Source organism: Myxine glutinosa, chromosome 5, assembly GCF_964187855.1.
Source record: "Myxine glutinosa chromosome 5, kmMyxGlut1.1, whole genome shotgun sequence".
Taxonomy (NCBI): domain Eukaryota; kingdom Metazoa; phylum Chordata; class Myxini; order Myxiniformes; family Myxinidae; genus Myxine; species Myxine glutinosa.
In genome coordinates, this window is record NC_136265.1 from 149,403,458 (window position 1) to 149,418,421 (window position 14,964).

A 14,964-nucleotide genomic window follows, 5' to 3' on the forward strand; every position below is an offset into this window, starting at 1 on the left:
CCATTAGAGTATCAATTATCCCATCTCCTTTATTTCTAAATTGCTGTCCTACACCCTGTTGTCTCTTAGGTTTATAGTATCCTCTACCAAGATACATACCTTCACCCTTATAGTATGGTGAAAGGTACATCCCATCCCCAGCTTTAGTAATTATTTTATATTTTCTCAACTCGTGTTTCCTCACAATAACCATTATATACTGTATATTTATTGGAAAACTTCACATAGATGAATTCTGATGGATATAATTTCTCCATTGAAGGAAATCATATGATTATCTTAGTCGGTTATCCTAAAATTTACTCTATATATGGTTTTTCCTGACACGGGTAGATAAACCAGATTTTTTTAGTTCCGTATTGAATTTATACCCGATTGTGGTTGAGTATGCGCCGAATGAAAATATTGTATTTGTTCTTATTCCATCATTATAAGCACCATCAATCAAATGATAGTGAATCAATACTGAATTTATACCTGACGATATTTGAATAACATTATCGTTGCAAGTCCCGTTGGTTGCAAGTTCTCTATAGTGGTCTTGAATAACGTAGTTGTGCACAATCCACCTCAACAATGACATCCATGTTATAAAATTTGTTCAAAAGCATATGTCATGTGTTTCAGGTGATATCGGAATGCTGGAGAAAGAAAACATACACAGTTGTTGCTCGTTCTCTTCATTGATCAACTTCATCTTCCAATGCATTTCAATCTCTGGAGGTTTAATGTAACAAAATGTTAGTAAAAACTTAGTTCATATATGAAAAATACTTTGGTCAGAAATTTCACTCATAATGGCAAAGTATAACAGGCATTGGAGCAGGAGATAAAGATGGAAAGGACTGACCTGCCATTGAGAAAATAAAATGCAATAACAATAATTGTTGTTAATATTATGAGTGAATAATATTAACAACAATTATTTAGTTCCGTATTGAATTACGATGGGCCACCTACGACGGGCCACTTTATAACTGCGAGCAGTTATGACCGGAATCCAAAAACGTCTTCACCTTCTTCTGCTTAAAATGCATATTAAAAATTCTGTCTGCCAGACCCTGCGACCAATCACATTGAAATTTTAACATGTATTCCACTTGAAACAAGATCACGCTTGTAAAGTTTGACTTGAATAGCTTTGGCGGTTTCAAAGAAATACTTATTTCTTTATTTATTTTCCTTTGATCCAACAAACTGTTGATCCAACAAACAAATTGATCCTAACTTTGGGGCTGCCAGACCATGTGACCTATGATTTATTTTAAAACACCCTGGTATCTATCCCCAAGGTTTGGAGAACATGTGTGTGAAGTTTCACTTGACCCATCCAGTCGTTCTGGAGGAGTTGATTTTTAAAGGTTTACTTTACAAAAAATCACACGTGCCAGACCATGTGACCTATAAGGTTAAAATTTACACCCTATATTCCCCAAGTCCAGTAGATCATATGCATTAAGCTTCACATTGATCAGGTTAGCCGTTCTGGAGAAATATAATTTTAAAGTTTTTATGTTCAATCGAATATGCCTGCCGAACAATTTGACCTATGATGTCATCAATTTAATTTTGTCATTAAGTTTCTTTGTAGATGGCCCTCAAAAAATTTCATATTGATCGGATAAAGCATTCCACACATCCAATTATGACGTCCTAATTAAGGCACCGATGAAGTCCTTGTTATCAATTGTTCCCCATCGTGCGTTCCTGACATGTGCCAAGTTTCAATTTTTTCCAGCGCCGATTCCAGAGATGTCCAAAGTTTTTTGTTTTTTCCAAGATGGCGGTCGAACCACGCAACCTATGACGTCATAATTATCATTACAAATTTTGACATGATCAGACGCATACTACGGCAAAATTTTTGTATGAATTGGACCAACGGTTGCCGAGACAATGAATTTAAAAGCGAATGAACGTGCAAAAGTGAGACGGAATTACAAGTATAGTAAACAGAAGAAAAACAATAGGTAACAAACAATCCACCCTAGAAGGATTGGATCCGTAACTAGAAGGGCACTCGGTAGAGAGCACACCTCCGCCAGGCTGAACAGTTTACGTTTTGTATCCCACGGATGGGTCGGATCTGGATTCGGACCTGAACTAAAAGCTAAATCAGCTTGTTCTTGCCACCTAACCAACTCATCCACTAAATTTTGTCATAAGTCATGCACATCCTTTTGAAATATCATGCTGTACACTCCAGAATCAAAAATCTCAAAAGGTTGTGGACGGATTCGGACAAACTTGGTGGACAGGTTGGGTGTGTGACAAGGACAAACTGATTAGATTTGGGTGAAGATCCCAATCTGGATACTACAATTTATTAAGTGATTTTTCAACATTAAGAGATAGGGCCAAAAACTATATATAGCACAATATCTCAAAAAATTATGGACAGGTTATGACAAAACTAAGTGGATGAGTTGGGTGGGTGACAAGAACAAGCCAATTCAATGTTGGTTAATGTCCAGATCCAGGTCTGGCCTATCAGTGAGATACAAAACGTAAACTGTTACGCTAATAAAAACAGTACAGTATATATGTACGGGGGGAAAGTAACCAAGAATATAATAAAACAGCAGACCTAAGGTTTTGATGAAATTTTCTAATGTACTTGTTTCCATTTGTGGTGTCTCCATGGTAATTTCTGCTCAAACACCTGCAAAAAAAAATTTCACCTCAACATGCAAGATTCTATAACTGATGCAAAATTGTAAAGAATGAATGATGTTTATATGGCAAGCAATATGGACTCAAATGCAGATGTTAAGTCTTGTAAGACAAAATCAAAATTATAATGACAATTTTTCTCCTGGAAAGGAAGATAATGTGCTCAAGGGTTGTGTTCTCTGTCAGTACAATAGATGCTCATAGAACAATCATCATCATTATCATCATCATCATCATAGTCGTCGTCATGATGCCCTATGCAGAACTGCAATGCTGCCGAAACAGTTACTCGGCTACAATCCGGGTCAGGAAGTCAAGGCAGGAATTTGGAATTTGTTTAGGGTGCCGGCAATAGCTCACCTACTCTTCTCGAAGGACATCGTGGGATCTTTAAGGTCCACCAACTAATGCCGGCAGATGGGATAGAGCTCTTAATGCAGGTTAAATTAACTAATTCCAGACAACATTAAATCATGATTAGAAAATTTATATTCAAATAGAATGAAGCTGGTTTATGTTATTAGTTCGCAGTTGTTTTCCAGGACTGAATACAAATATTTTATGCAACAAGCGACATTGATATAGACCACAAGAATAAGAATGAAACCTTGTTTGTTTTCCGGCATTCCATTGAATATTTCAGTAACTAGAGACAGAGGCTCAGCCTTTGGGTGGTGATTGGCCCAGCCCTGTTTTTTTCAATGATTTTCGTACACATACATGCAGAGAATTGCACTATTTCATATAGTAGGATATGTACAGAGCATTCAGAAAGTATTCAGACCCCTTCACTTTTTCACATTTTGTTATGTTGCAGCCTTTTGCTGAAATCGTTTAAATTCATTTTTTCCCTCATCAATCTACACTCACTACCCCATAATGACAAAGAGAAAACAGGATTTTAGAAAGTTTTGCAAATTTATTAAAAAGAAAAAACTGAAATATCATTTACATAAGTATTCAGACCCTTTGCTATGACACTTGAAATTTAGCTCAGGTGCCTCCCTTTTCTCTTGATCATCTTTGAGATGTTTCTACACCTTGATTGGAGTCCACCTGTGGTAAATTCAATTGAATGGACATGATTTAGAAAGGCATACACCTGTCTATATAAGGTCTCACAGCTGACAATGCATATCAGAGCAAAACCCAAGCCACGAGGTCGAAGGAACCACTTGGAGTTTTCAAAAAAGCACCTGAAGGACTCTCAGACAGTGAGAAACAAGATTCTGTGGGCTTCCATGTGTCTTTCACTGAGGAGAGGCTTCTGTCTGGCCACTCTCCCATAAAGCCCAGATGGGTGGAGTGTTGCAGTGATGGTTGTCCTTCTGGAAGTTTCTCCCATCTCCACACAGGATCTCTGGAGCTCAGCCACAGTGACCATCGGGTTCTTGTTCACCTCTCTTACCAAGGCCCTTCTCCCCCGATTGCTCAGTTTGGCCGGGCGGCCAGCTCTAGGAAGAGTCTTGATTGTTCCAAACTTCTTCCATTTAAGATTTATGGAGGCCCCTGTGCTCTTGGGAACCTTCAATGCAGCAGAATTTTTTGTAGGCTTCCCCAGATCTGTGCCTCGACACAATCCTGTCTCTGAGCTCTGCAGGCAGTTCCTTCGACCTCATGGCTTGGTTTTTGCTCTGATATGCATTGTCAGCTGTGAGACCTTATATAGACAGGTGTGTGCCTTTCCAAATCATGTCCAATCAATTGAATTTACCACAGGTGGACTCCAATCAAGGTGTAGAAACATCTCAAAGATGATCAAGAGAAAAGGGAGGCACCTGAGCTAAATTTCAAGTGTCATAGCAAAGGGTCTGAATACTTATGTAAATGTGATATTTCCGTTTTTTCTTTTTAATAAATTTGCAAAACTTTCTAAAATCCTGTTTTCTCTTTGTCATTATGGGGTATTGAGTGTAGATTGATGCGGTAAGAAATGAATTATAAAACGATTTCAGCATAAGGCTGCAACATAACAAAATGTGAAAAAAGTGAAAGGGTCTGAATACTTTCTGAATGCTCTGCATACCAACAGCAAGAATATACTAGCTTTGCATGTAATACCACCGAACAATTCCTCCAAGCTGTACCTTTTGCAGCATTAATCACCAGCTTCTGTCACATGGATTGCTTACATGGAGTAAACTGCAATTAATAATCATCCTCGTTTTGATTTAAAACATAGGGGCAATACCCCTGGTGCTCACATGGTAGAATAAACAGTATATTGCAAGGGTATTTTAAACCAATTTCAATGGTTGCTAGAAGACAGGGAAGGATGTAGATCATATTAACATAATAATAAGACTTTTTTTTTTTTGTGTACAAGATCGAGGCTCTTGAAAGAGCCAACAATAATCCCCCCCAAAAAAACTGACACATAAAACATATGATAAAGGGAGCGGGAGACAAGATGGGGAGAGAGAGGGAAGCACACAAGTACAACAGTAGAGAACAGGGACACCGGAAGATCTGTGGGAGGGAGAGGGCTTGGGGGGAGGAGGCATTGGAAGGGGCGGGGGGTGGGAGAGGTATAAAACACATGGACACTGCTAGGACTTCCAGGAAAGAAGTCGGAATTTCAAAAAGCGGCTCCGGGGTGAACCAACGAGGGCAGAAAAGACCAAGGCCTTGGATGGGGGAAGACAAGAGATGGCGGTGAACAGCGGCCCCAAAGACCCGGAGGGAGGAGCGGGACCGAAGAGAGCGAGGGAGCTCGTTCCAGAGGCGGGAGTAAAGAGGAACGAAAGAGCGAAGGCGAATAGAGAGTCCCGACCCTGGCAGTCTAACCATAAGAGGGCCGCAGGCAGATCTTGTGCGACCTGCAGGAACATCTGGGGGGACAGAGCACAGACAGAGCTGGGGGAGCTAGGCCGGAGAGGAGTCGGTAGAAGACATTTTGTAATATGTTTGAGGTTTTTCTTGTTCTTGTAATATGTTTAAGGTCTTTCTTGCAGCCTTACATCTTCTTATTTCTTAAACAAACAAATATATTTTGTTTCACATGGAAGATACTACATAAAAAATCGATTGGTTCATTATTTCCATTTTAAGTGAATTAATAAGCTATATTTTTTATCTTCCTACTGACCAGAGAGTGAACTTGTGTTATTTTTCAGGTTGGGACTGATTCCAAGACCAAAACAAAGATGAAGACCTAATTTCTTCAAGAAAATGTTCAAACATTTATCTTTCAAAATAAATTACTTTCTGCTCTGCAATTACCCAAGGACTTTGCTTCCTGCTTAAATGTATTTGCTTTCTTAATCAATAAACCATGATTGATAAGTTTGTCAACAAACAAACAAACATAATCTTTAAACAAACAAACAAAAAAAATGCCTATTTTGGGGGGCAACCTCCCCTTCCCCCAACCCCATATACCTCCTAAGACCCCAATTTTTCTAATGCCTTGAACAAACATTGGTACATCATGGGTGAATAAGGTTGTGGTGAAGTTTCATCGAAATTGCGTGTGTAGTTTCTGAGAAGAAAGCAAATACCTATTTTGGGGGGCAACCCCACCCCCCTCACCCCCACCCCCGTAGACTCCCAAAGGGGCAGATTTTTTTTTAATGCCGTGAGTATACTTTGGTACATCACGGGTGGTGAAGGTTGTGGTCAAGTTTCATCGAAATCGTGTGTGTAGTTTCTGATAAGAAAGCATGTACCTATTTTGGGGGGCAACCCCCACGTAAACCCATAAAGGGGTACATTTTTTTAATGCCGTGAACAAACTTTGGTACATCACGGGTGGTAAAGGTTGTGGTCAAGTTTCATTGAAATTGTGTGTGTAGTTGTTGAGAAGAAAGCAGATACCTATTTTGGGGGGTCAAACCTGGATACACTTTGACTCTGGTAAAACCCCTTAGACCCCGATTTTTTTCATGCCGTGAAAAAACTTTAGTCACAACACGACAAATATCATTTGTGCCAAATTTGGTCGCAATCCCATCAGCGGTTTTGGAGAAGAAGTTTCAAGTGTTTACGGACTGACGGACGGACGGACTGACGGAATGACGGACAACGCGCTATCGCATAAGCTCCCTTGAACTTTGTTCCAGGTGAGCTAAAAAAGCGTTTTTAAGTCAACAAATGTATGCTCTCCACATACGAGGTGAACATTTGGACTGCAGTAAACTCTTCTTTCCCACAGGCGGTTCAGTTTCCTCTCACCTATAAATGAATGCGTCATGAACTGGAGAGGTTTACCGGAATCACCCTCGCCCGTGTTGCAAAAACAGAGCATTCAGGATTCCTTATGTTTTCTGCGCATTCCTTTATTGGCGGAAACGGGACTTGTTGATGCCATATCTGCCCATGCAGTGACACCAGCACTCTCGCCTCGATAAAGCTTATCCAAAACCTCCACTGTTTGCGTCAAAGACATCACTTTCCTCGACATTTTTTGCACTTAGTTCACCATGAGCAACAGTTTTCCTCTTGGGAGCCATGGTTAAAAATCACTATGGGGAAATAATAACTGAAAACAAAGGAATTTATTACGATTACACAGAATGCAGTTTTGACAGCAGCACAGCACAGTACAGTACAGGCAGTCCCTGGTTTTTGAACATGATGTGTTCTTCATTTTGAACATGATGTGTTCTTCATTTTGAACATGATGTGTTCTTGAAAATGCGTTTGTAAGCTGGATGTTCGTCAGCTGAAACAATAAATCCCCTTTAAATACATGTAATGGGGGATTAATTGGATCCGAACAAAAAAATGTTAGGTGAGGGTGCTGGCTTGGGGTCCTAGGATCCTGGGTTTGAATCCTTGGCGATCGCTGAATTAACACCAGGGGGGTTGACTCAGCCTGTCATCCTTCCGAGGTCGGCAAATTGAGTACCAGCTCACTGGTAATTCCCTGTGTGTTGCAAGAGGCGGCTATCAGGGTTGGCGACAGGAAGGGCATCCGGCCATAAAACATTGCTTCAAAAAGGGGACCACGGTGCCAAAAAAAGGCCAACCCCTGCTCTGCGGAGAAAAATGGCCTCTAAAGGTGGTTTCTGGAGGGTTGTTGGGTGAGAAGGGGTTAAAATTGGCAACGGTCCCCGGAAGAATTAACAATTCCGACCGGGCCAGTCAGATTATTTCTATTTGCACGATTTTCCAGGAGTTTCATGGACTTGGACAAGTTTTCCAGGACCTTCCAGTACTGGAAAATGTTTTTTACGGCATAGCCCTTGGGGCAATGCCGTCTAGAACAACGTTTGTGTGTCAATATGTCCCCAAAAAGGTACACCAATCAGAGCTGAGGATCTGGTCACATGACAGGGGGACAGCGTTTCGTAATCATTACAGTTGCATATTTTACTAAAAGGAAATATAGTAACCTTCTGTGGAATGTTTTGGGGTCCCAGCGGATGCCGTAAGGTAGGTAGGAGGTTTCAGAAATTCCTCAATACAATTAAGATTTTGAAATGTGATCGACACGGACCTTGCTCCCGAATCCGGATGTGAACAGATGACGACAATGGGCTGGTTTGATAATCTATATATATAAAACACAGTTTGTGTGTGTGTAATGTTACCGATAGACACCTAAACGGAGAGGCTCACGTACTTGATATTTGGCACAGACATGGCCATTGAGCCTGGGAAGGACATGGCCGACCTAAAAATATTTGACAAGATCCATATTTTTTATTCATATTTACCTCAGCGCATTTCAGCGAGGAATATTATACACAGAATCTGACCTGGTGGCAGAGCAGCGCGCTGATTCGCTCAGAGCGATCACGTGATGTTCCATTCCCGCCGCCAGACCATTTATATATATAAAACACAGTTTGTGTGTGTGTAATGTTACAGATAGACTCCTAAACGGAGAGGCTCACGTACTTGATATTTGGCACAGACATGGCCATTGAGCCTGGGAAGGACATGGCCTACCTAAAAATATTTGACGAGATCCATATTTTTTATTCATATTTACCTCAGCGCATTTCAGCGAGGAATATTATACACGGAATCTGACCTGGTGGCAGAGCAGCGCGCTGATTCGCTCAGAGTGATCACGTGATGTTCCATTCCCGCCGCCAGACCATTGAACATAAAACACAGTTTGTGTGTGTGTAATGTTGTAATGTGTGTAATGTACGGGTCTCCCTTCCCCCGCCCGGCAACGCCGGTACTGGAGGGAGTCACAGGATCGGTGAGTCTCAAAAATCCGCTTCGTGCTGTTGCGAAGATGCAGGACGATGTCGCGATTGTTGTGCTGCTCTCCGACCATGAGAACTGCAACGTCATTGTTGACTGGCCCTCCCCTTCACTCCCCCCTCCCCTACCCCCCCTTCTCCACTCCCCCTTCCCCCCCCCTTCTCCACTCCCCCTTCCCCTTCCCCCTCCCCCTTCCCTCCCCCTCCCTCCCTCCCCCCTCCCCTCCCCCCCTCACCCTCCCCCCCCCTCTTCTCCCCTCCCCCCCTCTCCTCCCCTCCCCCCCCGTTCCCCTCCCCTTCCCCCTCCCCCGCCCGGCAATGCCGGGTACTTCTGCTAGTATCTCAATACAATCGTGATTTAACATTATATTTTGATATATTAATACTATAGTATTAATTTGTGATTGAAATGATGAATGATGCTGTTTGGAATGAAAATGTGGAGAATGTGCTTTCATTGCCTGACGTTCGACTGAAGGTGGTACAGGAATGTGGAATTTATTGGTTCATCGTTTGCCATTCGCCGTTTTTTTACCCAAGTCATTCACGAACCGGGTGTCCATGCCTGAAGTCAAATAAATTAATACTTACATTATTTGCTAACTGGTATCCCCCACCCAGGTCATACTATCCTCTTCAAGTAAAGTATCAAACAAGCCCAGGTACGCCGTTATTATGCCCCCATTCCACTTATGCCGATTGGCCCCGATTAGCCCCGATCTCCAGGTCGGGAGCGATCGGGACACTTTGGGAAAAAACTGGTCATCTACGCTGTATCTACGTCCTAAGTACGCTCCGATTACGATCACTACGCTGTAACCACGCTCATCGTGGGTAGATCGGGTCCCTGAAGACCCCATCGAAGCCGTTTAGAGCCGCTGTGTTCCCGCTCGCGTACGCTGTAACCACGCTGCATTCGCGATTGCCGCCGCTCTGACACGATGCATTCCCGATCGCCGCCGATCTAAAACTGATCCAACGCCGATGCTGCCGATCTATTGCCGTTTCAACTACGTCATTCCCGACCAAACCGATCTAACTACGCTCTATTCCCGTCTTTAAGCCGACTAAAAAGCAGATTTCAGGTCCCGATCCGTATAAATAGGGCCCGATTTGCTTGCCGATCATCAGTATCCTCGAAGACAGCCATGGATCAACATCAGAGAAATGGCCGTCTGCAGCTCGCTCTACTTCTCCAACAATATGCAATTAATGAAAGAAGAGCTGCTCAAGTGAGAAGAAGAATGAGAAGAAGAAGAAGAGAAACCAAAGCTTTCAGAATCATTGGAATCTCCTGTGATGAAGCTATCTCCGAGGACCTTTCACTCACTCACCGCAGGCAGGTAGGTGGTCTTTCTGTCTTCTACCGACTCCTCTCCGGCCTTGCTCCCCCAGCTCTCTCTGTGCTTTGTCTCCCAAATATTCCTTCAGGTCGCACAAGATCTGCCAGCAACCCTCTGATGGTTAAACTGCCGAAATCTCGGCTCTCTGCTCACCTTCACTCTTTCATTCCTCTTTTCTCCCGCCTCTGGAACAAACTCCCACACTCCCTTCAACCCCACTCCTCCCTCCAGGTCTTTAAAACAGCTGTTCACCACAATCTCTTATCTTCCCCCATCCAAAACCTTGATCTTTTCTACCCCCACTAATTCACCCCAGATCCACCTTGTTTGAAATTCCAACTTCTTTCCTGGAAGTCCTGGCAGTGTCCATATGTTTTATACCTCTCCCACCCCCCCCCCCCCTTTCCATGCCTCCTCCCCCAAAGCCCTCTCCCTCCCACAGATCTCTCGATGTCCCTGCTCTCAGATGTTGTGTTTGTGTTCCTCCCCCTCTCGCCCCATCTTGTCTACCGCTCCCCATGTTATATGTTTTATGTGTCGGTTTGTCTTTCTGTGTGATTAATGTTCGCTCTTTCACGAGCCTCGATCTTGTATACCAAAAAAAAAAAAAAAAAAAAAAAAAACCCTCAGTTCTGGGTCCGGCCATGGTTGACAGAAGAAAGAAGATTGCAGTTTGGGCACTACGACCGCTTGATGAATGAACTGAGGCTGGAGGACATCAACTCTTTCCAGAACTTTGTGAGGATGCCACCTGCTCTCTTTGATGAAATCCTCCACAGAATCACCCCGAGGATTGAGAAAGGAGATACCAGGCTGAGAAAGGCCCTACAACCTGGAATGAAGCTCGCCATCACCCTGAGGCATCTGGCTACAGGAGACCTCTACCCAACTCTCTCCTACGACTTCAGGGTCAGCAGAAACACCATCGTCAAGTTAATTCCGGAGGTGTGTCAAGCCATCGTTGCAGAGTTCAAAGAAGAAATGGTGAAGTGCCCTACCACCCCAGAAGAATGGACAGAAGTCGCTGATGATTTCGAAAGTAAATGGAACATCCCTCATGTGCTCGGAGCTCTTGATGGCAAACACGTCGCCCTCAGATGCGCACCCAACTCAGGCAGCCTCTACCACAACTACAAGGCCTTCTTCTCGATCGTGTTGATGGCACTGGTGGACGCCGACTATAAGTTCTTGTGGGTGGATGTTGGTGGAATGGGACACATGTCAGATGCTCAGATTTTCAATGCTTCGGAGCTCAAAGAGTGCATAGAGAATGAAACCATTGGATTCCCCGACCCCCTGGCCATGCGGAACGATGATGAAGAGATGCCATTCTTCATCCTTGGAGATGATGCCTTTGCTCTCCGCACCTACTTGATGAAACCCTATGCCAGACGTGGACTCTCTCCTGAACAACTCGTCTACAACTACCGCATCTCAAGGGGTCGACGAGTGGTGGAGAACGCCTTTGGCATCTTGGCAAACCGTTGGCAATGCTTGCTCAAGACACTACAATAGTATCCTGAGGTGGTGCGTGACCTGGTCGAAACTGCTATCTGTCTGCACAACATGCTCCGCATCCGGTTCCCAAGTATTCAGCATGCCGAGGTGGACCAGGAGGATTATCGACACAACATCATCCCTGGTGAATGGAGAGATCAAGCCAACATGTTAGAGGTGGAGCAGGCAGTTCGAGGTAACAGGGACAGTGTAGAGGCCAAGCGTCAGAGGGAGGTACTGAGACTCTATTTTAACAGCCCTGCTGGTGCAGTTCCATGGCAGGAGAGGATGGTGAGACATCATTAGAGACACTATGGGAAGGAGTTGAAAGACATTTTGGAGGACATTGTTGTATTGTTATGTATTGCATTGATAATGATTTCTATTGATATTCATGTGACAATAAACATTATGAAACTTGATATTCAATGTTTGCCTTGTGTTGGTTGGAAAGGGAGAAGTTATTATTGCTGGGTTGAGGGGATGAAAATGCATTGCAAAATGAAAGGTCTTCAAAATAAAAGCTAAAAATTTGACAAGTTTTTGCTGGGTAGAGGGGATCAAAGTTTGCATTCACTTAATTAAAAGGTCATAAAATTAAAAGCGGTAAAATTGATCATTAATAATATTTGTTTAACTTGTACCGCTTTTAATTTTAGACCATGGGGTTATTGGGCAATGCAATTTGGCTCATGCAGTTATCAATTCCACTTAACAACGTTGACAAAAATTGTCGTGTCGAAATACTTGATCGGGTGAGGCCGATGCAATCCGGACCGATTTATATACAGCGGCTTTGATCGGCATTGGAGCGGGACGGATAGGTAACGATCGTCGTCGAAACGGCACAAGATAATCCTCCCGCTGCAACGACGCTGTAATCACGATCAAGCCGTTCTAACTACGATCAAGCCGTTCTAACTACGATCATTCCGATGGACTACGTTGCATTCACGCTGTAATCACGATCAGTCCCGCTATTTCAGATCGGGATGGAAATTTTAAACATGTTTAAAAAATCGCCCCGATCTATTTTTTTATCCCGATCGACAAAGATCGAAGACGTTCCGTTTACGATCATGCCGACTGATCCCGTTCCAAATAGGATTGTTCCCGTTGTGCAGATCGGGGTCGATCGGCATAAGTGGTATGGGGGTATTAGACCATATCGGCCTTGTTTTAAGTCGTTGCACAAAAATCGACGGAATTCGAATAATAAATGATTAAATCCTCACAAGAGCAATTGGCTTCCCGTTCCCGCCTGTAGGCCTGGAATCCATATCTATCTATTTTGGTAATATAATAATTAAATAATAACGGCGAATTAACGATATTAAGATTACCTCACAAGAAAATCGACATTAAACTTAGATTGTGCAGTTTGAACATGTTCATATTACCGCAAGACAAAGATAGGGCGATTATAAATATAACTATAAGTTATAACGGAATACGGATCATGTGGTATATATATATATACACACAGTATTATAAGCCGAACATACCGTACCGTGTGTTTCCTCAGCTTGTGTCACAGTTCAGCACAACCGAGAATTGAGAAACGCGCGAGCGACGCTGATTGGCTCAGGTTCAGGAAAAGGATATTTAGCCAGAAAACTAAAAATATCTATTTTATAATTATAATTATATCGATACATAATACTCATATGATATCGGAATGAGACATATGCGATGGGTTTTTTCATTGGATATCGGTACAACGCGGTTGAGTGGGAGCATTGTGTGAAGATCACTGGTTTGCTGAAGAAACTGAAGTAACCGGCCGCCATCTTGGTACTCACTACAACATCAAAAAGCCCGACAATTTTTCATTTAAAAACCTGCTTTTGGTACTCACCTCTACATGAAAAAGCACTATAAAGTAATAAAAACTAAGTTTCTTTAAAAACCTGCTAATCTTTGATTTTTCCCCACGTTCTTCACTATGGAACGAACGTCGTTAGGGAGCCCAAATATGGCGGCCGCGTGGCTTCATCAGCAAACGCACTGCCATCGGCCGGTAGTTCCTCCGTATTATAGAGCTGTGGTGAATATGGATATCAGGTGTGCGTTCCATTGCCAATCAGCTTGTCGAGCGCTCGCCAAGTGGCTTAAGCACTCAAACGAAACGGATAAGGAACGGCTGGCTTGGCGAGCGATGGCACAGCCAAACACAGCAGCATGCAAATTCCGATCACCATGATTATGAAGGTCGTGCTCGGGCGCGGTGAGAGTGATGTACACCTACCTTGTTTTGACAAGATATACAACCATCCTCAACTAAGGGAAAACTTAAGGAAATATTGAAGTAAATCCTCAAATCTTTCCTGAAGGATGCTTTATGTAACTGGATCCGAGTGCTTAGTTTTCAAATTCTTCAGCAAATGATCCTACCTAGAGGGTGTTCTGCAGGTGGCCACTGAACCCATAAAGTGCCGGATTTTCCCGTTAGTAGGCCAGAAATGCTTTTTTGTCAGCTTTTCTCCACCAATTAGAAGCAAGCTTTCATGTTACCCTAGGTATGATACAATGCAAGATAGGTCATGACGTCATGATTTGTTCTTTGAGTTGACGTCAGTTTAAACTCATTTGCATACAAATAGTAGCGAAAACACGTTTATATAATGACCATATTTGGTAGGGCCTCATCGTGGCCGGTCTACCTGTACGTGTCGGCAACGATCGTGGCCCTACGCGCTATATGCGTTAACGGCAGTATTGGCCATTGGGGGAAGCAGAGTGCAGAGGTGGAGGCGGATTTGGAACCTCTACTGCATGGGCCCATCCCGCAGCAGAATCCACCATCCGTGCTGAGCATCCTGCGCGTACCACTTGCATCCGTGCTGCAGGATACCGGTTCTGGAAAATTTAAAAACCACATTTCTCCAATCCATTTTCTCTACCCCGTTCTAGCCAATACATCAGTCAGCGTGGAGCTTTTACGCGCCGGCTCAAGCACGGACCGCACACACCTCTGGATATGGTCTCGCAGTCCCACAAACGTCAAGCAAACGTCCCGTCCAAACCCCCCCACCTCATTTGGGTCAATGCTCGACTTACTCTGAAGCTCAATCGCACACTCCATTTTCACACTCACGCTCTGAACTCCCAGAAATCCTGGGTGTTTTATCCTCACCCCTCCCCAAGTTTAGCAAGCACCCTTTCGTGCCATGCACCTGCACCGCCTCGCACAACCTCACCTTTGCCGGACTCATTCCATCGCGGCTTCGAGGGCTCATTTCTGGACCTGCAATGCATTATCCCGATCCTTGCATTGTCTCGACACTTCC

The 14,964-nt window shown here is 43.4% G+C and overlaps 1 protein-coding gene across 6 annotated transcripts in view; it reads right to left on the bottom strand.

Annotated features, from left to right (window-relative positions):
* LOC137426933 (uncharacterized) overlaps positions 1–13,230 on the bottom strand; it is a 63,028-nt gene extending 49,798 nt beyond the window's left edge. The window contains exons 1-4 of one of the 6 annotated variants that reach the window (XM_078778843.1): positions 13,180–13,206; positions 5,461–5,504; positions 2,588–2,662; positions 661–717 (exon numbers count right to left, since the gene is read on the bottom strand). In XM_078778843.1, the coding sequence (XP_078634969.1) occupies positions 661–717; positions 2,588–2,642 (112 nt within the window). In that variant the 5' untranslated portion in view covers positions 2,643–2,662; positions 5,461–5,504; positions 13,180–13,206. Of the gene's footprint in view, positions 1–660; positions 718–2,587; positions 2,663–5,460; positions 5,505–13,179 lie in introns of all 6 variants that reach the window. The other 5 variants (XM_078778841.1, XM_078778842.1, XM_078778839.1 and 2 more) reach the window with 5 other exon arrangements.
* Positions 13,231–14,964: the final 1,734 nt, after the last annotated feature.